This window comes from Dendroctonus ponderosae, unplaced genomic scaffold (assembly GCF_020466585.1).
Source record: "Dendroctonus ponderosae isolate FM_Combo_2020 unplaced genomic scaffold, Dpon_F_20191213v2 Dpon_F_20191213_7, whole genome shotgun sequence".
Classification (NCBI taxonomy): Eukaryota; Metazoa; Arthropoda; class Insecta; order Coleoptera; family Curculionidae; genus Dendroctonus; species Dendroctonus ponderosae.
The window spans coordinates 12,006,008-12,029,714 of record NW_026018916.1 but is presented as its reverse complement, the minus strand read 5'-3'; the positions used below and the strand labels follow the sequence as shown (position 1 = coordinate 12,029,714).

General features: G+C 31.3%; 3 protein-coding genes across 7 annotated transcripts in view; 1 reads left to right on the top strand and 2 right to left on the bottom strand.

The window, feature by feature from the left end:
- Positions 1–1,870, bottom strand: part of LOC109538449 — a gene marked incomplete in the record, with an annotated part of 16,575 nt that extends 14,705 nt beyond the window's left edge. Inside the window, 1 exon segment of the mRNA XM_048668545.1 lies at positions 1,725–1,870. Within this exon segment, the coding sequence (XP_048524502.1) occupies positions 1,725–1,770 (46 nt within the window).
- Positions 1,871–2,868: 998 nt separating this feature from the next.
- LOC109538439 (peptidyl-prolyl cis-trans isomerase-like 3) lies at positions 2,869–5,107 on the top strand. Of its 2 annotated transcripts, none has more exons than XM_019905673.2 (5): positions 2,869–3,023; positions 3,873–3,958; positions 4,022–4,258; positions 4,770–4,888; positions 4,961–5,107. In XM_019905673.2, exons 2-5 carry the CDS (start codon positions 3,956–3,958, stop codon positions 5,085–5,087), a joined length of 486 nt encoding a protein of 161 aa, XP_019761232.1. In that variant the 5' UTR covers positions 2,869–3,023; positions 3,873–3,955; the 3' UTR covers positions 5,088–5,107. The 2 variants fall into 2 exon arrangements, with proteins under 2 accessions (XP_019761232.1, XP_019761231.1); XM_019905672.2 differs by having other exon boundaries at positions 2,870–2,992.
- Positions 5,108–5,327: 220 nt separating this feature from the next.
- LOC109538436 (glycine N-acyltransferase) lies at positions 5,328–20,735 on the bottom strand. Of its 4 annotated transcripts, none has more exons than XM_048668551.1 (8): positions 20,182–20,735; positions 13,164–13,270; positions 10,001–10,117; positions 9,609–9,853; positions 9,158–9,309; positions 8,979–9,097; positions 8,902–8,907; positions 5,328–8,840 (listed from the first exon to the last, which is right to left on the bottom strand). In XM_048668551.1, exons 1-8 carry the CDS (start codon positions 20,222–20,224, stop codon positions 8,601–8,603), a joined length of 1,029 nt encoding a protein of 342 aa, XP_048524508.1. In that variant the 5' UTR covers positions 20,225–20,735; the 3' UTR covers positions 5,328–8,600. The 4 variants fall into 4 exon arrangements, with proteins under 4 accessions (XP_048524508.1, XP_048524510.1, XP_019761224.1 ...); XM_048668553.1 differs by lacking the exon at positions 20,182–20,735 and adding an exon at positions 16,960–17,192; XM_019905665.2 differs by lacking the exon at positions 8,902–8,907 and having other exon boundaries at positions 20,182–20,356.
- Positions 20,736–23,707: the final 2,972 nt, after the last annotated feature.

The following is a 23,707-nucleotide window of genomic DNA, read 5'->3' as shown; positions in this document are numbered from 1 at the left end:
GAGATTCTGGAGGTGAGTTGGAGCTTGTCGAGGGAAATGTAAAGGTGGAAGAAGCACTCCCAGTCTCAAAAAAGTTGGGCGGAAGATCGATGTTTAAATTTGTTGTTGTGTCTTGTTTGTTTTGTTGCCTCTTACAAAGTTACTCTTACAGTATTTGTACTACGCCTTGAATCTCTTTCTTACACTGTTTGCAAGTTGCTCTGCATCCTGACTTATTAGAAGAGGTGGTTTTGATGTAAAACTACCAAATACTGTCTTCTTTTCTTCCAGCCATTGCGTTCTTTTCAAACTGACTTATTATTATTACACAAACACAAAAAATTTACACTTTCCAACATTAGCCTCTCTTGAAATTTTGTTACGAAATGAATAAGACCGAAGAAAAGCGACGACATTTATAGATTACGCCGGGCAACGTGCGAAAACGAGTCGCGGGCTGTTGCGACAAGAATTTTCCGTCGAAAATGCGTTCGGACAAGTATTGAATCGATTCAACTTAGCTTGAATCTTCTCGGCAACAATTGCAATGACTTTAAAACAGCTAATCAGTTTATCAATTGATTTACTAAAAATCAAAAAAATCATGATTTTTTTGATTAATTTAAATAAATCAGTGATTTTTGAGTTTGTAAATAAAAATCAATTTTTGCTCAACACTGAGGCCTGGGCATGACATTAAAAATATTTTAAAAAGTCATTAATTGTTAACTCACACAATGTGGGGTCGTTCACTAAATAATAAATCCGTTGTATTGCGCGGGAAAGTAACATTTTAATATGAATTTTAAGAAAATATTTTGTATTTGAATCTTTTTAAAACAAAAATTCTACAACCAAGATGCTTTAAATTAATCGATCAATTTAAAGGACAAGAAGCTCTTTTAAGTGTCATCCAATTTTTATTAAAAAAACTTGCTCAATTAATAATCGTTTAGCCTAAAACATTAATTGCAACAAGTTTCTATAATATTTGTCTCTCAATCGCATACTCGTTCAAATGTTCCAGGGAGAAAAAATGAAGAAATTTGTCGAAAAAGTGTTATGCAACTTAGTTATGTTATAGAAAATATCGTCCACACTATAGAAAGTAGCTGCGAAGTAGACTGTTTGCATCCGAAAAACAAGGGAAAGACCTTACACAAGTAGAGGTTTTGCCTCGTTCCCGGAGATCAAGTAAAACATGTTCTATAACTAAAGACAGAAGAACTAAGGGCCCTGACTAGCAACTCAGATAAGGTAAAACTCACTAGGATGACTGGAACAAGCGTGAGTAATGCAAACGACATTATTGCCTCGTTCAACGAATTTTTCAACATTCATGTCCTGTTCTTTCCCGATTCAAAACAATCACACGAGGCTTACCCTACCTCAAGGTAAAATTGTAACCCTCATTGTAAAAACAGTATCCACGTATTATTACAATCTTATAAATGCAATGTAATGCTGCGCTAATATGTGTAGCTGTATATGTGTAGCGTTTTATTCGAAGCAAGCATTTACTCAAAATGCTTTGTAAGCACTCTGTTGCCTTTAATACAGCGAATACATTTTAAAATCTATTGGCGATAATGCAACGCTAACAGTTAAAATAACCGGCTTCATAAACCATCACAAAAAATTACGTGTAGTTTACATTGCTTAAAGAAACCAAACATTAAACATTATTTTAATCTGCTAAATGATTACTGATTATTTTAGTCTGTTGAAAAAGCATGTCTACTTACATTGAGGATCAAACACGCTTTTCACACTATGCGACCTGGAACTCATCTTTAAAATGCAATTTTCTGCATTCGCATTTTGTTAAAAATTTCGCACTAAACAACAGCACTAAACTTTAAAACGCTCGTGTCTGAACATTTGCAGGTTAGGGTAATCAAAAAATACCATAGATGAAGACAATTGAAAAATACGGCCACAGTTTTCACTTGATAACGACCAGTACAAGATAGGTAATGAAATAATGTGGTTTGGCTAACGGTTTTCAATCCAGTTTCAATTTTAAAATTTAACTTTAACTAACTAAAATAGTACTAGAAGTAGAAGAGTAGAATAAAAAGTAAAAATTTAAACTCATAAACCGAAAATAATGTGCATTTTCTCATTTTATTCCACAGAAGAAGACACCACCAGCGTTGCCAGGCCAAGAACTTTGAAAGCGGGAGGATAGATAGGAAAAAAATGGTAGATTTAAAAATAAAACGTTAGATAAATGCGAAATTTTATTGCATAGTCATGCTCTTAGCCGACGGCAAACAAGCGAAACATGTTAGTACGTTCTTTGGCAAAAACCTTTTGCAAACGCACTGTTTTAAATTTTGAAAAATCTGCTTTAAATCACCCAATTAAATTTTTTAGACATGCTCTTAGTGTGTGTGAGTGTAGAATGTTTTCAAGTCTAATAATTTTCAGAGAATTTTATTGATTCAATGTTTTTTGCTCTTAGCCGACGGCAAACAACCGAAACATGTTAGTACGTCTTTTGGCAAAAACCTTTTGCAAACGCACTGTTTTTAATTTTGAGAAATCCGCCTTAAAACACCCAATTTTATTTTTTAGTCATGCTCTTAGTGTATCTGAGTGTATAATGTTTTCAAGTCCCTAACAATTTTCAGCGAATTTTATTGTTTCAACGTTGTTTATGCCGAGTCCGCATTGGAACGTGAAATTTTATGGCAAGTCATGCTCTTAGTCTAAAATACCTTTAATGTGGTTATTGATAATAATGCGCGTGTTTTTGTAAGGCTCGTTTGCGCGTTATGGTATTAAGCCGTGAATTCTAACCTTAATTTAGTCGAATAACGCTTTAAAAAGTTAGCAAAAAATATCTTTATTAAATTGAGAAGACGAAGAAGACAAGTATTTCCAAAAAGTATTCTCGTCTCTAACCTAAGTGGATCTAACCAAAAATGTAAAGTGCCAAACAGAACATTACAAAGTTTCTTGTTTTACATTACAAACATTTTGTTACAACACAAAATAGTATCTTGGAGTAAGGCCACATTATTATTGTTGATAAGCATGTAAATAACTACTTCAGGATTATGTTAGCAGACGAAAATAACTATATATCACTAATATTTGGAAAATAGCTGAAAGCCCAAGAATTTTATTTAAATTATTATTTTATTGTTTTAATAAAGAGTTTGTTAATACTAATTAATATACGACTTATAAACTGCTTATAGCATACACTATGCCGTTTGAAATTGTACGTTTTCTCATTTATGCTTTTATCTGTTTTGAGATTAGAAATTTATAATAAAACGATCGTCTTATGTAAAAGGTCATAACTATTATCACACATTTAGAATCGTTGCTGATTTACAGTCTCTTGAATTTCAACATGTATTTGATTGATATGATCCACCCTTGTGGAAATTTTGGAACTACCATTAACTTGGTTTTCTTAAAGTTGATTTTTAGTCCGTATTCATTACCTCGAGCATTTAATTTTTCTAAAAGGTGTTGTGTCCTCAATAGCATACCTCATATTGTTAATTAATTTTCCATTTATAACTACAATTGCCACCAACTCAATTTCTAGGGTTTCCTTAAAAATTAAGCCTGGGTCACGCTGTGTTGAGTTGCGCTTTTGAGTTATTGCCGCTTTTTGAGTTAATGAGTTTTATCGCTTAATGAGTTATAACTCGTTTATCGATGATCGAGACTGGAATTTCAACATCTAAAAAAAGTTATCATCGTTTTTTATGTTTTTATTTTATTAAATTAACTGTTTATTAGGGTTTTAAAATAATTTAAATTGCTTGAATGGTAAAATAATTTTATGAAGACGTTTTTACTTTCGATTAAATCGAGTAATTCTTATTGCGTTTGAAAGTGAAGCTCAATTTTTTTTAAATTTGTTTCAGGAAACAGTAAATCTGCTGTTGAAACAAACTGGACACTAGAAAATAGCATTATACCAGCATATGAATTAATCGACTAATGAAAAATGGTAAGGTACTCAAGCATGTTTAAGTCTAGGCAATGAATAAAACAAATTTATATTTTTTTCTAGTCTGTGACACTGCATACTGATCTAGGGAAACTAAAAATCGAACTGTTCTGCGAGCATTGCCCAAAAGCATGTGAAAACTTCTTAGCTTTATGTGCTAGCGACTACTACAATGGATGCTTATTCCACAGGAACATAAAGGGTTTTATCGTGCAGACAGGAGATCCTGCGGGTACAGGCAAAGGCGGTATGTCTATTTGGGGCAAAAAGTTTGAAGACGAATTCAAGGAACAATTAAAGGTAACTTTTACTAAAAGAGCATATCTGTTTTGACTTTTATTTATTGCTTAAGTTAGTTTCGAGAGCGGGTTTGGAATTAACTGGACTATTATTTCAGTTTTATGAAACAAGCTAGGTATCACATAGATAGATAGCATTATGTAACGTTTTAGCGGTTTACTAGTCTGGTATCTGGTATCCGAGTATCTACAAGTTTATATCAGAAAATCACTATTTGCGGCGATTTTTTTTTTATTCATGGAAGGGTATTCAAATGTCCCGTATAAAGTTTTGGTATATATTTTTAATGAGTTTTTGTGTAAAAGTGCACATTGAAATTGAATTTTCAGTTGTGTAAAATAATATGGATTTGGTTTTTATAAAAAAAAAACGTTACAAGAAAAGTTACGAATTTTATGCAGGATCTTTGACTAACCGTAGTAGACTACGGCGTTTGAATCTTGCGTTAAATCAGTAGTTGTATTTGTGCAAGTGTATTCTTTATGCCTTGACAATAGTTATTTATGTACAGCATAATGTAAGAGGGACGATATCAATGGCCAATAACGGACCAAATACAAATGGAAGTCAATTTTTCATATCCTACGCATCCCAACCACATTTAGATCTAAAGTACACAATATTTGGAAAGTAAGTTTTACATATCAGATGAAATGTTTTGGTGATACTTACCTGTGTGATATCGATTTTTTAAAATTTTAGGGTAATAGATGGTTTTGAAACACTAGACGAGTTGGAGAAGTTGCCGGTACATCCAAAAAATTTCAAACCGCTTAACGATATCAGAATTAATAGTGTTACAATTCATGCCAATCCTTTAGCTGGATAAATATAATTATTTTTTATTTATCTGTGTATTTATTTCATTTGTACACAATTCAGATTGAATAAAACATCTATTTCTGCTGCACAGAAAACCCAATTTTTTTGGGAATTACCACAATTATCTGAATGTAATTTGAAATTCAAATATGTACATAGTAAAATTGAATATGAAATGAAAACAGTCAGGGACAGATGAGTTGGTTCCGGTTATTTACGTTATCTAAACTGATAATAAAACTAGAAATTCGATAATTTAGTTTTATTTCATTTGCTCATCTCTGGCTTAAAGAACGCTTTTGAAAAGTCGAATAAATCGCTATTACTGTGCTAATCCTATTCCTACTGTACATAGATATAATGTTAACTAATATTATTTTGGTACCCAATTTTTAAAAATATGACGCAAAAAAATAATCGGTCAGTATATAGTCTTTAAAAAGTATACATCAATTTATTAAGTCGTGTTTTTTTCATGTTTTCCTAATATGTAACCAAACGAGATTTTCTACTACTTTTTGAAAGGTTTCCAATATCCTGGATTAATAATGGCAATGCATACTTCTTGAGACGATACACATGACTACTTATAGTAAGCAGTAACTACTTCCTAGCTAAACTATTGCTTCCAAAACTAGCCATCAATTATATGTTTTTTTACTAGTCACTTTTTTAAGCCAACTTTTGGAGCAAATTAATGTTGTTCAATAAAAAAACATTCTTTTGTTACTTGGAATTAGTTTCTTGTTGACTAATGTCAATTCTAATTTTTTTCTACAATAGTTAGCTATATCACAGCCTTATTTGTTAAAAAACTGATTTCATCTACTAATATTTTCCTGGATTTAAAAAACGAAAATGATGGAAATCAAAGTAGTCTCAGAATTATGTACAGAACATCGTACTAACTTGATTAAATTTCTGAAGATTTCAAGAAAATCTGCAAGCGAAATGCAAAATATATTTGTTTGAATTATTACTAAGTAGTTGTATGTGTTTATATTCGGTATGAATTAATTAAAGCTTCCTAATCCAAAATACTTCCCCGGTTAGTTTGAGTTCGAATCTATTTTTCCATTAGCTGCTTGATACATTTGGTTTTACATCCATTTACAGTCCATGCAACAAATCTACACATATCAAAGTGTTTTTTACATAGTTAGTTTTACCTTTAGTATTTTATAACATTCCAAACAATCTGATGTCTACATACGTTTTCATTTATTTAAACATTGTTCAGCTTTAGATTTTTACAGTATATTTATAAAAATGAATCCCAATGTTTTCTATGTAGGAGTATTTCATTTTTATTCTTACCGATTAGATGTACTTTTCTGTTTACTGTTAAGAAAAATTATTCACAGCCCTACTTGCAAGAAACTAATTCCAATATTTTGTCAATATTTTCTAAGTACTTATGCGTGTAAAGATTATGTACGTAAATATAAATGCGGCACAACAAACGCGTAACCTAAGTTTAACTAACTTAGCTTATATGGAAGAAGGAGCTCTACATTGGGCGTAATAAAAACAATATTTGATTTTTTGTTTTGACCAGTTGCTTATGTTGAGCTGTTTTTCTATTTCATCCAGATGTTCTTGCATATGGCAAAGCTAGGGACATGGTTTTAACGCTTTGGTTAACGCAAAAATTCCAATATTAATTATATTTAATATAAAATGCAACTAGTAGATACATTAAGGTTTTCAGCATAGCACCTAAATAATATTAAACTAATATCAGTTGTATAATCTACAGAGCGTAGGCAATTAAATGTGGCAGCCTTATGATCTCGCGAGACAGCAATGATCTGGAGTTCAATTGATTTAAAGTTAAAATGCATTTTCTAGCATTTTTTTCTGAAGTCAAACCAGTACCAGATCTTGGTCTTAATCTGAATATTTCCCTCGTATGCAAATATCTCAATTTGAAGTGTACAATTATCGAAAAATTACAGCGAATATTTACTGAAATAAAGCCTGAAATAAATGCGTGTTTTTACGAAATGTTTCCCGAATTATTCAAAAACTTCCAACTATTAACATGGTAACTTTGCTCTAATGTAAGTAAGTGGTTTCGTACCTTTTACCGTCTACGAGATCCCAATGCTTATACATCGAATTTGCTACACCCTGTATAATATAAAAATGTATAACTTAACACTTTGCGGGCTAAATTTATCGTTTTTTACTTCAAAACGTTCTAGCAGTGTTCATTTTGAATAATCTAAGATAGTTTAAATCACAGCTCTTACAAGTTGAAGCCTGCTAAACGGGAACATTTCGAAAACTACGTGGCATCTTTAATTATGGATGAGAGGTGCTTATGAAATGTAAAAATTAATCATTGACCTTAGTTTTATGCAGGGTGTTTCGTAAGAGCATGGCATTATTTAAGAGTAGGTAGTCGTGGGTGTTTAAATGTAGAGATACATTTCTGGTAACTATTGTAACTTCTTGAGCTACAGTTTTCGGTTTATCGATAACTGTAACTAAATAATTCAGCATTTAAAATGAATTTTAATACGTTGAAACTACTCCGATATGAACTGTTGTGCTTCAAGAAATGTCAATATTTTTACAGTATTGGGCATATTCGATTGAAAATTCATCAGCAACTGAAAATTAGTCGAGATAATTCTTTATAAACCACAGAAAACCCAGAGCTCTGAGGTCACACAACAATATGCAGAATTTTTTTCTAATTCCACACATTGCATCTAGATAACAAAGCATGTGTCGCTACACCTCAATTTCCTTAGATAATGCCTATTATGAAACAATCTGTTACACTTATTAATTAGATTTCTGCCGATATGGTTTTTATTGCAAAAAGCTTTTTTCAAACAGCCAGCAATATTTTCTCAAACTTTTAAGGAATAATTTCGTCGAACAAATTTCTCATTTATATTGATTACATTTTGCGATTTGTTATTTTGAAACACTCAAGAAAACTACAATTGTAAAACAATTAACGGACTCTGTTTCAAGTTAACAGAACACAGCACAATTTTGAGGCAAAGTCTTAAACGTAACGTGTGTGAAGACAAACGATTTTTGGAAAGCATTTCAAAGGAAGACAGTTATTTTAATACAAACTAAGACCGAGTTTTAGTTGTTAGTTTCATTTTTATAGTTACTGCCTTTTTCTTTGATGAGGCTAATTAACTGACTTCTGATCGGAATCAAACTTCCTCCGTCTTGGTCTGCGTAGTTATATGTTTTTTTTGTATATAGAAGAACGTACGAGATGAAGTGATTAATGGAAAATATGGAGCAAGCATTCAAGATTGCAAAAGTGCTTCGGCGTTGATTAAACGTGCATAATAATCAGACTATTTCTGAGCTGAGAACAAAGTTTTTCGCTTTTTTATTCAACATTGCAATGGTAAAGTCTGCGGTTTTACCAATAATTTAACTGATCCTATTAATCAAAAACATTCATTTCTATTTTAGATCATTAAAACGGGCCTAATTTTTGTAATTCAGGAAACGCTCTTAAATTTTCAGATAGTACACTTTATTGGTCCTCCTTAGATTCTACATCACCATTCATTTCTCGAACTGTGTTTCCTACTCCATTCTCTATCACTGTTTCATCGCCTCCTCCTCCCTGAGATTCGCCTGTCTCTTCAAATGGCCGTAAAATGGCTCTGACGGTTTCAAAGTGTTTTTTAAAACCTAATTTTGCGTATAGGCCCTTGGATGCGTCGTTTTCTGGACGGATTACTACAAACGGCAGGTACCCTCTATCGGTTACCTGAAAATTCCGATTGGATAGTATTAGGATGAAGCCAAGCTATAGTTCATTTCAGACTCACATCTAACTATAAAGTCAAGATTTGCTTTATTTCCAGCATTAAAAGGATATTGTCCAAAATAATACAAAATTTCTTACTAATTTAGTGAGATGTTTTGCTAAGATAATTCCGTAACCCTTTCTTCTATATTCGGGCCTAGTCTGCATTGAAAACATAGCACCATAATACGATTGAACCATCCAAGCTGCTAAGTCCCCTAAAGTATCACAGGTTTTGCTTGCCATCTGATTTATTAGCGTTATGTGGGGAAACTCACCTTGAGCGGAGAAAACACCAAAACAAGGCAGTTTCTCTATGAGCTTCTCGAATACTTCTATGCATTCCATTTGATTTGCTGGGTACAAATCGTGGATTATTTGAGCGTTTCCTTTTTTTAGTTGACTCATTTCACCTTGCTCTGCTATTGTACTAATAAACAATTTCACGTTTAAATTAAAATAAGTTTATTTTTATTTCAAACGATTTACCTTTTTCATTATCAAGTTTTATATTATCAGAAAAGGCGAAACAACGCAAGTTTATCATTCAAACCGATCTCGCCTGGTGTGAAATTTTCGGGATTGATTTTAAAAATATTTTAATCTATTAAGAACGCGAATAAAACTATCTGAAACCATTTCTAATGTCTTACTGTGGATTGCACTACTTATGATTATCATAAGAATTAATATTTTTAAATAATATCACTTTGCAAGCATAGTACTTACAGTTCGATCTCTGTTTCTTCTAGATTAGGCTCTACCAAACCATACACATCGCCATACAACTTTTCTATCGTACCAATGTTAGCGTAGAATTCCTCTATTTTGCTCATTATATCTGCGTGTGTGAAATTTAAATATATGGGTTGCGACCAGTCTATTAGTATGTCTTCAGTTTCCAGCAGTTCTAAATTTTCCAACTGGCTGCATGGACAAAACACGCTAAACGATTCGTACAACTTGTTGTTGGGCTATAAAAATAACAAAATATACAGTTAATTACTCTTGTAATAAAATTATTAGGTGATAAATAATGAAACTTATTGCACCTACAGAGTGTAGTATAATTGCTTGTCTTAGGAAGATTTTTATGTCGAAAATTATGTTATGAATCTTACCGTTTTTGTCATTCCGGGAAAATGCAATATCACAGCTTGCTCTGGCCAATTTTTCGTTACGTAGAAATGGAAATCCCACACCCTGTCGTTTACGTAAGTCTTCAAAGTTTGATGAAACTGAAAATGTTACATATTTTTAGTGGTTCTTCCACTTCCTGACCACTAGTACTCATTGAGAAATATTTAGCTTTTTATGATGCACTTTTGAAATCGCATTTTATTTATTTAAACAGCATTGAAGTTTGCAGCGTCTATCTTCTATCTATCGTCTATCGTTGTATCGTTTCTTTACATTGATTTTTCATATGAAATATTTTATATTGTTTATATTTCATACCGGCAGTTATTCTTTAATCGTTCCATTTTGATAAAAAAAATAGAATTAAATGTATAGTATATTATAAATTATAATATTACAGCTATAAAGTAAATATACAGGTTGACCCGAAGTAAATGCCCACTGCTCGAACTCTACGGTATTCGCGAGTTCAAAAGTCCACACGCCCCCTGCTGGCTAAAATTATAACTACAAGTTAAATAGTAATTTGACACTTGCTTTGTTGACATTGACGTCACATTGAAGTTTACATCTGATTGTGATTTGTTTTGTTCCAATCAACTTTTGCAATACTTTAAAGAAATAGACACAGATCGAAAAGTGTGTAAGTATTGATCGAAAAGTATGTTATAAATATAATCAACTTCAATAAATAAACTAGTCTGACATGTCTCAACTGTCACTCGACAACGAGTAATTTGACGTATCGCAGCGCCACCATCGGTAGTTGAAGTTTTTATCTATGCAGTTGACCTCGCGAATTGTTCTTGCGAAAATCTGAGTGAACTTTTCATTGAGTTTATAAAAGTTTAGCAAATTTTTGCATAAGGTTTAGTAAACGTTTGCTTGAAAGGTTAACTTCGAAGAAATAACTCTTTCAAAAGATACCATGGGGGATAAATCAGGTGATCGTGGTGGTCAGGGAAAAGAACCATTCGTTTTGATCCATTGGTATCGAACTACCTGATAAAACTGGTTAATTAGTTTTAATATTGATCAAAAATGCAAAAAAAGCGGTATAATTTTTGAATCTAGAGCAAAATGATTATCACCATTTTAACAGAAAAAATCACTAAATTAATAGTTTTCATACAAAAGTTGTATCTTCCTTTAAAACTGGAAAATACGATGCTTAATCGGATTTGCTTTGCACTTTTAATAAGTGTCTAAAATACTGCTAGTTTGTTAATTTAAATTATTTTGTATCTTTAATAATAACAAAGTTAGCAATGGTGAACAGTTAACTTGGATTAAATTACCCTGTAATCTCTAAGAAAACACAGTAGTACTGGAGATTAAAAACAACACAAGCAAAACAGAAAATTGATTAAACTTAAAAGCTTTCAAAGGCAAGAAGATGAGAAATCCCCACTTGTCTACGACGCAAAGAGAATAAAAATATGTTAAAAATGTGATGTTTGTAGTAGATGAATACATAAAGATTGATTATTCTATTATTTATAAACCTAATGATTAATATGAATAACACATTTTCGTTTCCATTCTCAAACACAAGTTTATCGAAATTACACTTGCGTACGATTTTGTCTCTAAATATATTTTTGACTTAGTTTAGAAATGTTTCATGGATTTTTGGTTTTACTAACAATATTATTTAGATTCATTTGACTCATAGTTACTTGGATATATTAAACATATTAAACATTCTACCTACTTAGAAAAATAAATGCCCGAAATACTAATCGAATCTTTGTATTGATTGATACAATCCGCACAAGAAATATTTAATTGAGTTGTATGAATTTTTTTCAAAGAAGAAAGTGGAATATAACTCGAGTAACAGCCGGAAAATTTTTAAGTAGCAGCTGTAAGTGTGAATAAAATAAAAATAAAAAAGTAACAGTAAATTTGGGCAACTTAATAAAAACCCCACAACACTTGACATGATACATGAATAAATTAATTCGCATACTCGCATATATTTTGGCAAAGCTGTTTTTAATCACGGAAGCCCCAAAACTTCTGCCGGCGACAGTCTGGCTGTTGGTTTAGTGCGGTTTAATTAATTTCTTATCTCTATGGGAAAAAATGGTCGTTCCTAGGCTGAAAATATATTTTCCATTGTCCCAGATAGTTTTCTTTTATTGCCTGGCGCACATTGGGCGTGAAAATGGTCATGGCAGTTCACTATAATTTAATTTAATGTTTAATTAGCTAAGATAATCGAGCTCTTTGCCTTTATTGAATGCGAATACTGGGGTAGAAAATCACCTTAGTCAAGTCCCTACAATTCTAATTAGCTTATCAAGTGTAATTTTCGGTTTTTATTTAGTTTAATTTAAATATGTATCGAGGATTTTAATTTAAATCATAAGATTTTCAGCTGTATTTAAAAATCACCATTATTGAGTTGAAACAAGAATGTCTTCCAGATGTTTCGCAAGCAGAAGTTGCTTGCATCTTCAGAAGTGTTTTGCTCAAAAACTTGTGCGTGAGTGGCGCCGACAAAATACTCAAACTTATTAAGTTCTTAAATAATCTGCAACTATTATTGCTGAATTGAACTGGAATAATTGATCCTCAAATGCGATAACTTAACTGAATCAATTAAAGTTTCCAAACGTTTTCAGCATTTCAGACTCGTTTTTTTTCAACAAATTATATTTGACCTTAAACTCCATTGGCCTGCTAAGCCCTTATCACAATTTCTGTATTGCACCAATGTTTTCGAGAACTCCACGATTTTAGCGGCAGCTTAACATGCAAACTTAAAAAGGGTCGCAAGATTTCATGTTTTGAACTCCATGCAAATTCTCAATAGCTATAAATTCAGTGGAGCACTGAAGAATTTAGCAGGTGGGTTTCTTACGATTTTTTTCTACGTTTAATAATAAAACATGGCATTAGTGTTAATTCCTGTACATTCTTGCTTAAATAGGATTATTATTATTATTATTATTATTGTTATAGCTATTTTCACTTTTAGAACCCAGATTCCGCATTTTTTTAAATTTACAGATTGCCTAAATCAGCCTTCAGTTCAAAGTTATAATTATCAGCTAGTCTGTCGCATGTTTTAAAGAAATTTTAGTGCAGTTCCTCAGTTACATATTTATAACTTTTATAGATTTAGAGTCGTTTTACCTTTATTGAGTCAGGTAAAAAATTACCCAGGTATTCGATAATTTCTGGAAGCTCAGATTCGTCGACCAATCTGAAATTTTTGCCTTCTGGTAGAACTTCTTCCATTGCTGAAACAAACAGAGAAAAATTAGTTTTATTATTACTATCTGCAATATTCCAAAAAAAACTTCGTTTTATTAAAATTTGGTTATTTACGAGACTATTTCGTGTTGAAATCGAAGCTGCGACAATGAAATTTCCGCCTATAAAATAAGTTCTCACTATAACAAGGCCTAGCATGTTTCCGATTACGGACATTTGTGTTCATCCCCTTCAGTCCATCAATATTCAGTATAATAAATCTTCGCTGCTTTTGGGTATTTTTCATTCAAAACTTGGCACAGTTTTGCTAGTATTGGTCTTCTCAATAATGCTGGGTTCGGTTCAATTTGCCCTTATTCTTTTCGCTTTGATGAATTATCTTCTTCCACCTTATACTGAGAAATTTATGTAATTCCGTAACTTTTAAAATTTAATTAATATTTTCAAGGTAAATTAGTCTACAGGGACACTATCTTAAGTCTCAAAGTTATCACAATTTAAATTTAAGTCAACCACCTTTTTCCATATCAGCAAACATTTAAAGAAATCTGAGCCTGATAAAGCTCCAACAGATATGAAAAGTTAATTCACAACGAATGGCTATATTTAATTAAAAATCAGTCAAACTATCGCGCGTAAAAGTTAACTCAATTACTGTTTTTCTTATATCTGCGATTGAGATGGAGAATTATAGATTTTAACTTTACAGGAAAGTCGATCTTTTGGAATTAGTTGATCCGTCTTCTTGCTTCTTTTCCAATAAATATCACCGCTTTCTCATTTTAATGTTTCAAATTAAGGAAATTCGGCAATAGATTTTCCATCGCTTTCAAGTTAAAGTTGTAATTCAGCAATTTATAGCTTATTTTATTTTTTTGCTATGGTTTATAAGACAGATATGGGTGGATAGCCGTTTTGTATAATAAATAAAGATTTGTTGCTACTGTTCTATTCATTAAAAGTACTTTTCTGTTTATATATTATAGTACACGCATTTTTACTGGTATTTCATTTTACGTTTAACAAATAATACTTTGAAGCTCTTAAAACTTCTTTATTTACTGTTTGCGTCATTAATATTATTTTTTCTGGAATTAAGTGTTTGGTTCAAAGCAATTAAAAGAAATAAACTGATTAAAAATTATTTCGCCTCCATTGAAAATTATGCTCTGGGATTAATTTCTTTTTAATGTAGATTTTCAAGGATTTTGAACGGAGGTATAATTTGCTTTTGAAAGTGCTTTGTATTTCGTCCTTTTAAATCCAAAAGAAGGAAAATTTGGGGTTTAAATGAGTTAGAGACTGTTTTCAAAAACGTATTCGTAGAAAATTTACTGTATTATTTTTTTGCTTCTCTTGAAATCGGCACCTTTGCGCAAATTGATTCGTTTTATTAGGCAGCAGAAGTTTAGTACACCGTACGTTTCGGGATAATTAAAAATAAATAATTTTAGTGCTCATAACATTAGAATCAAAGTTATTTAATAATTATTTAAATTGTTGTGGAAATCCCCGCTGGAAATTATTTAAATTCGAATTATATCAGTTTAAAAACTATCGATAAATGGATTAGAATGTTTATTTAAAGCAGGAATATCACATAATAAACCCTTATTATTATTTAAAAAATAATGTGTCCAGATATAAAAGAAGCAAAGTTTGGTGAGATATTTTTAGAAATAAATTACTTAGTTTAGGAGTAGATTTTGTTTGAAATTAACAGCTAGAAAATGCGGTTTGTTAGTTTTACAGCGTTTTAAGCAAAAACTGGAATGCTACTAACCTGACAACTCGTTAATGAAAACGATGATTAAGACATAAATTTCATACAAACTTTGACATGCATTCTATCACATTTTGCCATTTTTCTTCAAAGTATTGCGTTTAACAAAAAATATTCAAAAGGAACGAGAAATTCTAGATTAAATTGGATATTAAGTTTTCAATTTTGTGGCTCAAACAGAACCTTCAAATATGGGGACAATTGGCAAAAAATATGGATTGTTCACAGAACCCAGCCGCATTTTGTTATTTCGGGACACTCTGTATATGGAAAAGGAATAATGCCGAAAAAAAAATAGTTGGAAATTTCAAACAGTTTGCAAAAATCGAAATAAAAAACATATATAGATACTAATAGCGAATAACTGATAAAAATTCAGGCATTTTTTTTCAGAAAAACACTCGCACACGAATTTCAAAATCAAAACAAAAACAAACAAAAATCATTTTTAATTGACCATTTTCGACCCAAAATTGATCATACAGGATGTTTTAAAATGGAACTACGACCCTAAAGTTGGCAATTTCATATAATTCCAGTCGATATTTACATGTTGGCGAGGAAAATAGATGTAAAAAATATATTATAAAAAGTTTTAATATCGGCTGATGTTTTGTGCACCGTCAAGAATTTATATTAATGTATTTTTATAGGAATGTTATTAAGGATTATCAATTTTTGTCGGACGTTCTTGCATCCAAAACTAATATTAAAGTTGCGTTTATTGATAACACAAGAATTTAAATTCTTATGATGATTGGGTATGGTGATATAGTGCGAACACAACATGAAATGTGTTTCTTATTTAATAACAAATATCCGGAAGAATGAATAAACTAGTTAGTAAAATGGAGAGAAATGGAGTGCAGAGATCTGTGTAACAGACAAACTAAAGAATCGACGTCCTGAGATTAATGAAGAGATAAAACTGAATGTTTTACTAGCTGTTGGAGAACACTAACTTTTTATTTTATTATTTAAACTGCATATTTTAAGAAAATCATTCGTTAAATTAGCTGAAACTACGTATTACAATTAGAAAACTGGCATTTTTCGAAGACGATCCAAACCGACGACCCCAAAATTTGAATTAGAGTGTAATGTCTTAAAACTAGTTAAGACATTTTACAGGAATTTGCCGATCGTCAGGCACAAGAAGGGTTTCAGTTTCTAATTAAATAAATAATGATTGCTCCTGATCATTAAATGCAAAGTTTTTTAGACAATCATGTTACCTTTCGTCATACATTTTTTCCGCAAACAGTTTAAAAAACAAGTTTTAATCGAAATTATTCTTTTTTATCAATACACTGCACACTTTTGCTGTAAATATTTAAATAGAGCATTTTTATAAATTAATTTTTACAACCGACATGCATCGGCATTGTCCTTCCATGCAAACATTTCTAGTACATTTAGCCGTGGTCATATTTTTTTCTTTTCTTTAGAAATGTATTATGTATGTTACCTATTATAGCGTATCCGTTTGGCTGAAAGCCAAGTTTCACAGAAACGGCCATATTTTTAGAGAATTCAACTTTTGTCGCAAGTCGTAACAGTTTTCATCCCGCATTATGCTTAGAAAGAAATTTAAATAATTAGTGAATTTTATTCAACACTGTATGCATGTTTTTTCTTCAGACATGGTCGAGAAGAAATGCTTTATTCTTATGTTATGAGCTTTGCAATTAATGGCAAATCTATATATATAAGATTTAAGGTGTTTACTCGCCGTAAATGTTATTTTACGTGCGTGCTGCGGCAAAAAAATAAACAGCTCTATAAATGTCTGACCAAAGGAAAGAAGCACTCTCAGATTAAAGCTGCCGTGCCTATGAACAATCGAAAAATGAATGAAAAGTATGTTGAGTGAATTCCTAATTTAAATTGCGACGCAATATTTATAGCAAACAATATCCACAAGGCACTTACCTCGCCCAGCTAGGGACGATTCTTCGGTTCTATCACAAATTAGTTCGAAAATAAATATCTGATCTGCTGAGTCAATAGAAACTAGTTAATTCTTGTCGAAACTTACAATAGTTAGATTTTTTTTTGTAGAAATATGCCTATATATCACCCGGTACTCTCACAGACGCTATTCAACAAAATTGATCGGCAGGTTCAGAGGCGCACGTTTCAAAAGGGGCGCGGAGACAAAAGCTGCTACCCTCGCCTGCTGCACCCCTCTTACTGCAGGAACAGGGTGAACTCGAGCCAAATATCGGTGTAGGAAAATGCGTTAGTATGAAAATCTTGCGCCCTTGTCAAACCGTGGACAGTTTTTCCGATACAGAGAGGAATCAAATTAAATCTATATCTATTACAAATTGTTAAAAATCGGTGCATTCTATTGAATCCACAATAAATGAATGACGACCTAGAATAATCTAATATTTCCCAATTATGAGTGTATCTGATGATGGCGCTGTTGTCTCGTCGAAACGTTATGAAAATGTTTATTTCACACTTTGACTGAAACCCAGGAAGGAGAAAAATATAATAACAATTACGCGCAGTCAGGACAATAAATCAAAATGCATTCGAATAAAAAAGTACTTTATTCTAGAGCAAAATTCACTTGTATACGGCTGAAAAAAATCTGATTCTGGACCATGCAGAACTTTTTATGAAGAATAAGTTTTTCCCATATGGTGCGAACTTAAGTAGACACACTATAATTTTGCTGTAGGAGGCGATTTTTAGGAAGCTTTAGAATATTTTTTTCATTGAACAATAAGTGCACTAAAAAGAAGATAAAAGTTTATTAAAACTGTGCATAAGGAAAGAAATTTAAATTAAGCTGAAAAATACTATGTATTTTTCATTTAATGCACATGTAAACACTGTATTTTTTATATTATTTACTTATTTCTACTCATTTTGTGAGYGAATAATAATTTATATGTATTCTGAAAGTATTAATGCAGCGTTTAAATAATTATTTACTGCTAAACTAATAAAGGTTGTTTTAACCAAATAGATTCTTGGATTTTAAAGGTATAAAGTTGTGAAATAATTAATTCTTTTAAACCTTTAAAGGTGCTGAAGCTTACGCTACCCCAATAATATAACCTTCATAAAATCTAAACTAAAACTGTTTTCAGACATTTGTTAAACATTGATTTTCCACGTTTTTTTTTGCGAAAATTGCTTTTCTCTATTGCTTTTAACTATTATCTACTTATTGGTTTTTAGAATGGCTTATTACCAAATCGATATTTTTTATTTTTAAGTTTTACAATGCTCTACTGAGTTTATTGATTTAATTTATTATTTTTTCGACTGCAAATAAATAGACATTAATGTAGTGAGCAAATCACTTTTTTAAATAAGTAAGAATTTCAAATGATCAGTATTTTAATGATATTGTTTCGATTCGACATTATCATTTGAAAATGTTTCATCACCCTGTATTGCTTTGTTTAATTTTCTGCTGTTTTCTTTCATCTTGCCAAAGTTCCTTTCTTTGAAATTGAAACAACTTTTTAGAAAAAACGGATATAATACAGGGCATTCCCAAAACGAGGTTTGCATTAGGAATATATTTGATATTTTCCAGTGACGGTTTGTCTTCACACCAACTTTGCAATTTCCAATCGATATTCTTTCATTCTCAGATTATTAGAATCACTTTTGACCTGTTCCATATCGTACATTCTGTAGCCATTAAAAATTAATTTTCTTCGCAAATACTGCTGAATGGAAAGCTATATGTTTTTGGAAGTAGAAAAATCACCCTTTAGGTAGAAAATTTAAACTAAATTTTTGAAAAACTGTTATATAAAATTCCACATATTTTATAGTGGAACATGAGATGCCAATTAATATATCATGTTTGTACTATGTCTCATCTACTTTTAAACACCGTTTTATAGAAAGAAAATCGATTAATGCAATTAAAGTGAGCAGTTGAGTAAATAATTTGATATCTACAATCTGGTAGTTACAATCGGCTTTGTGTTCATGGTAAGTAGCTTAATAATGCGCATTTTACAAAACTCAAATGCTAACGAAAAGTTGTGTTTATTAATGTTAATTGAAAATGAATAAACATTCGTTTTTCACAATTCCCAACACACAACAAAAATTTTATACAGAAGAAGGCAGAAGGCAGAAGTACTAAAAAACAAGACCCAATCCTGGATTAAAAGATGCGACTAGATAGACCAGAAGATAGAAGGCACAGGAAGTTCAGAGGCCTGAAAACCCTTTTTCTCCTAATTACAGTTTGCCAGATATCGATCGCGGCGGTTCTCGGTGGGACACCCTGTATAAGCCCAATCAAAATATTTAAATATACGATCTTCTCCTGCGCTGTGATGTTTTTCCAGAAAATAATATTACTTTAATTATCCATCATGCAAATTTGGTCCAATGCCTAAATTTTACTATTGAAATGTGTTCTTGAGTCCCTAAAGGTAGATAAATCTTCAGGAGGGAGAATAATTTACTTATTGCAACATAATCTAAGAAGTTGAATTTCTTAAACATGTCCCTACTTTAAAGACAATTTTTAAGCCATTTAATTCTGAATTTAACAACAAATAAATATATCAAATAGAACCCACTTGCATTGCAAAAAAGTCAGAAAAATAACTAATAAATAATTAAATCAGGAAAAAGTAAAATCGAAATATTTCAATCCGCATTATTTTTAATATCATCATCATCATCATCATGATTATTTTGTTAATATTTGAGTAAATCCATACTAAAACCAATTATTTAGTAACGATCCAATAAACTGTTTTTTTTTAATATACAGCCTTAAAACGCATTTTTCAAATCGTTTAACGTGTCGAAATCCCCCAATTCAATTTATATATTTTAACAGTTTGGCAAACTTTTGTTATTGTTTAAACAACTGCTAATGTTTTGATATTGCGGCAGTTTTTTGTGATGAGTGCATGTAAGCGACTAATTTGTATAGTGCTTAAAACCAACATACAACATTATGCCTTAGTGTGTTAACACGTAAATATCGTGATTATTACTTTTGTTTTAGATGTAGTCTCTGTGCTGTCTAGCCTTACATGGTAAGTGTGTTTAATGAATAGTAGATATAGACAAAGGCGATTCTTTACTAGCAAATTGCGAAACTTGTGTTATACATAATTGGCAAAATGCAATCAATAATAGTATTTTACATACCGTCATCTTCAAAATTCTTCAGTGGCAAAGAAAAGTAACACATCGTGGCCAATCACAAATTAAACCCCGTAAACGACTGGTAGAAATATTAAAAGGAAGCTGTGTATTGGTGTTATCACCGAGATTACCGAGAATAATGAAGAAAGGCAACAGAGATCCATTCCCAGTTCTTTAATAGAGCCTAAAGATAACTTTCGGCTTTGGTAGGGAGATCCACTATAATTATGGGGATCATGGGCGTAGGTAGCATTGATATGGAATTTTCTTAACCAATGTGTAGATTTGAATTGTTTCATAACGACGTTATTTCTGCATTTATTCAAGTTTTTGCAGTATTTATAATTTTTTCTTTGCCTTTTATTATTATCAGCTTAAAAAATAAAGCAGGAATTATCATTTTTTTGTGATATAAGATAAACTATATTAAAAGACACAACAATCACAGACACAAATAAACAACGTAAAAATAGCACGTTTAATAATAAAAAAGTTGTAAATTTCCCATTCGACATTAAGATTTTCATTATCTAAAGCTACCTTTTTGGATAGAAGATTTAAATTGAGTTCCTATTGAAAAATCAAGTAATAAAAAATTCCATGTCTGCGTTTAAATGGCGCGGTTTTCTTTCGTGTCTTTTAAACGTAGATATTTTATAATTGTTCTACTGAGTTTCACTAAGGAAATTCTTGAAAATACGCTGCTTTCTCAAGCCTATAGTCCGCCTTATCTGCGTATTTTGAGAGTGAAAACGAAATCGCATTTCAGACGCGTCCGAACTATCCACGAGATGATAGATATTGTCCATCTTCAAAACTTTTGATGAACGCACTTTTAAAACTCAAATTTATCATCTTATTTTTATACTATTAAGTTATTTATATGGAATTTTTTCATTCAATAATAAACTGCCCAATAAAATAAATGTTACACAGCCAAATTTCTCTAAATTTTGAAACTGGATAAATTGTGCGCGCACATTCAAATATTTTGTTAATTCATGCAACCCGCTATATTGATTTTTTTTCTAAAGTAGACTGTGAAGTTTTAGCTTCAACATGAACCCCAGGGGTGCAAAAAATGTATGACTGCAAGACCAAAAGCTTAATTTTTTTGAGACCACTCTGTAAATAAAGGAGGTGGGTGATCAGCTCACAAACTTTTTTCGAGATATGAGGTCTACCCTAACGCATGTGGTATAAATATATAAAAGAACAAACGTTTTTTTGTCCAACTGGGATCACTTGCAACTTTCACTAATTTTGCATTGTTTTATTTGGCACCCTGTAGAAACTTTATCTGCAGCACTAATTTCTTGCAAAAACACGCACGAACCGAAAAATAATTGCACTAAATAACGCTTCAAACAGAAATAGAATCGCTTGCAGCAATTAGAATTTATGCAGTTCCAAAATTGGTCCAAATCTGTAGTAAGATCGAGCTACGCAGTTTAAAAATAAAAAAATTGTGGACTTTTTATGAAACCGCGTAAATTTTTAAGTAACTTGAACTTATTAAATATTATTATCCTGCTAGAAAATTAATTCTATTATCTAGGTACTTCCTGAAATGTGGTTTTGAAAATAAAACAAAAAAATGCAATATTAGGCATAAAATTCAATAAAGCGCTATTTTGGAAACAAAATAAAAAACACTTGGAAGAAAGAAATCAAGAAATATCGAAATCTATTTGTATGTACTTGTGTTATTCTCGATTAAATAAAGAAAAGTGTATCATTCATATCTGAGATTTCCTTTAGATTGAATTTTTTTTTATCTACAACTCTGTATATTCTATAGAAATTATTATTCATTATGAGTTAAAAAACCTGTGACAAGTGACATTCCACAGAAATAACTCCAAATAACTTTGCTTATCAGATGCATAGTTACTTTTGCTATTTTACATTTGCTTGCAGTTTCAAGCTCAAATCGTTAGTAATTCAGTGTTGCAGCGTCTACTTATTCTAGTAATATGGAAACAAAATGTTTCATCCTGGCATTTAAGTAGGTAAGTTAATTTAATCTCTATGCTTACTTTTCCCAAATTTAATAGAATATTTCCTGCTGATTAAACCCTTTATTATTATTTAGTAGGTTCGATATCACTGAATAGAAGCCAATAAAGTATGGGTTTTTAAACGTTACAACCGAATCGAATATATTAAATGTACACATTAAAGTATCAGCATTTTAATGTACTACTAATTACATACTAAAATATGTTTTATCTAAAAAATGCTAACCAAAGACGCGCGAGTTTTTGGAAGTTACGAAAAAATCCAAAATTATTATGTAGATTTATCTGCATTTTTACAGACACGTTTTCCTGTGGCAAACAATCTAAAATCATTTTAAAGAGTAAAGCGGTTTTTGCATCTGTATCATTCTTAATGTCTTTTCTTGCGAAATTAATATATTTTTATTTGCTTTTGAAATATCCTTATAATACAACACGCGCTGAAATGTGTGCGACGAATTTATATTTTTTTATAATAAATATTCTTTCGCATATTAGTATTTTCCGTTAAACGATTTGTGGTTTCGACTCTGGTGCTTCAGGAGTATGTGCTGACCTTTTTTTACATTAAAATCAACCAATAATTGATAAAAATAATAACGTAAATTACATCAATGACCCAAAACTGTAAATAATTTGGAAAAAACCTTGAATTGGCAGAAGAATTTACAACAAAGTTGTCTGTGGTTTTCGAAGCTTAAAAATTATGTACTAATTAAAACTGTAAAAGCAAAAATATTCAGTATTTTTGCAATTATATGTTTTAGTGTCGAACATTTGCACATTCCTGCGGGAAAAGGAATCAGTGGTGTTTTATCGGGTGGCAAGATATCGTGTAAGGAAGTTATTTGTTTTCTTTGCATTTTCTGGATTACTTGTCTTCAGTTCTGATACGTGCATAAAACTCTGTTTCTTGACTTGCGACTAAAAAGACGCAAGAAGTTCGAAAACCAAAGAAAATAAAGCCCATAGTAAATACTGCTTGCGATATGGGAAAATACTTGAAATTGAACATGTAGAGAGTAGAGGAGTGTGAGTGGAAAATTATTTATGCTTGAGGAGAATTAATGAAAGCATAGAGCGTGAGGAGACTAAATAAAATTGGAGAACATGAATTGGCTAAAAATAATATTGAACATAATCGCAATTGTATGTGAGAATGGGAATTTGTGACTATCAAAAAGGTTATATGGTAGCGAGGGAAAAATATTTCCTTCAATTACAGAGACATAAGCCGTGCTACATAATCGGAATTTTGTGGAGAACACGAACTGGAAAACAACTGCACAAAATAAACTTGAATGTATTATATAAATATATTATTGATTTTGAGCTTAATTTTTTCTTCAACGCATAGACGTATTTAAAGCATTTACTTGAAGGAAATGTTGTTTCAGAAAAAATCCATCAAAACTTGACCAAAACTAGTTTAGCTTGCACCAGGCAATTTTGTTTTAGTGCAATTTAGTACTCATTCAATCAATTTTGTATGCAACTCACATACCTCT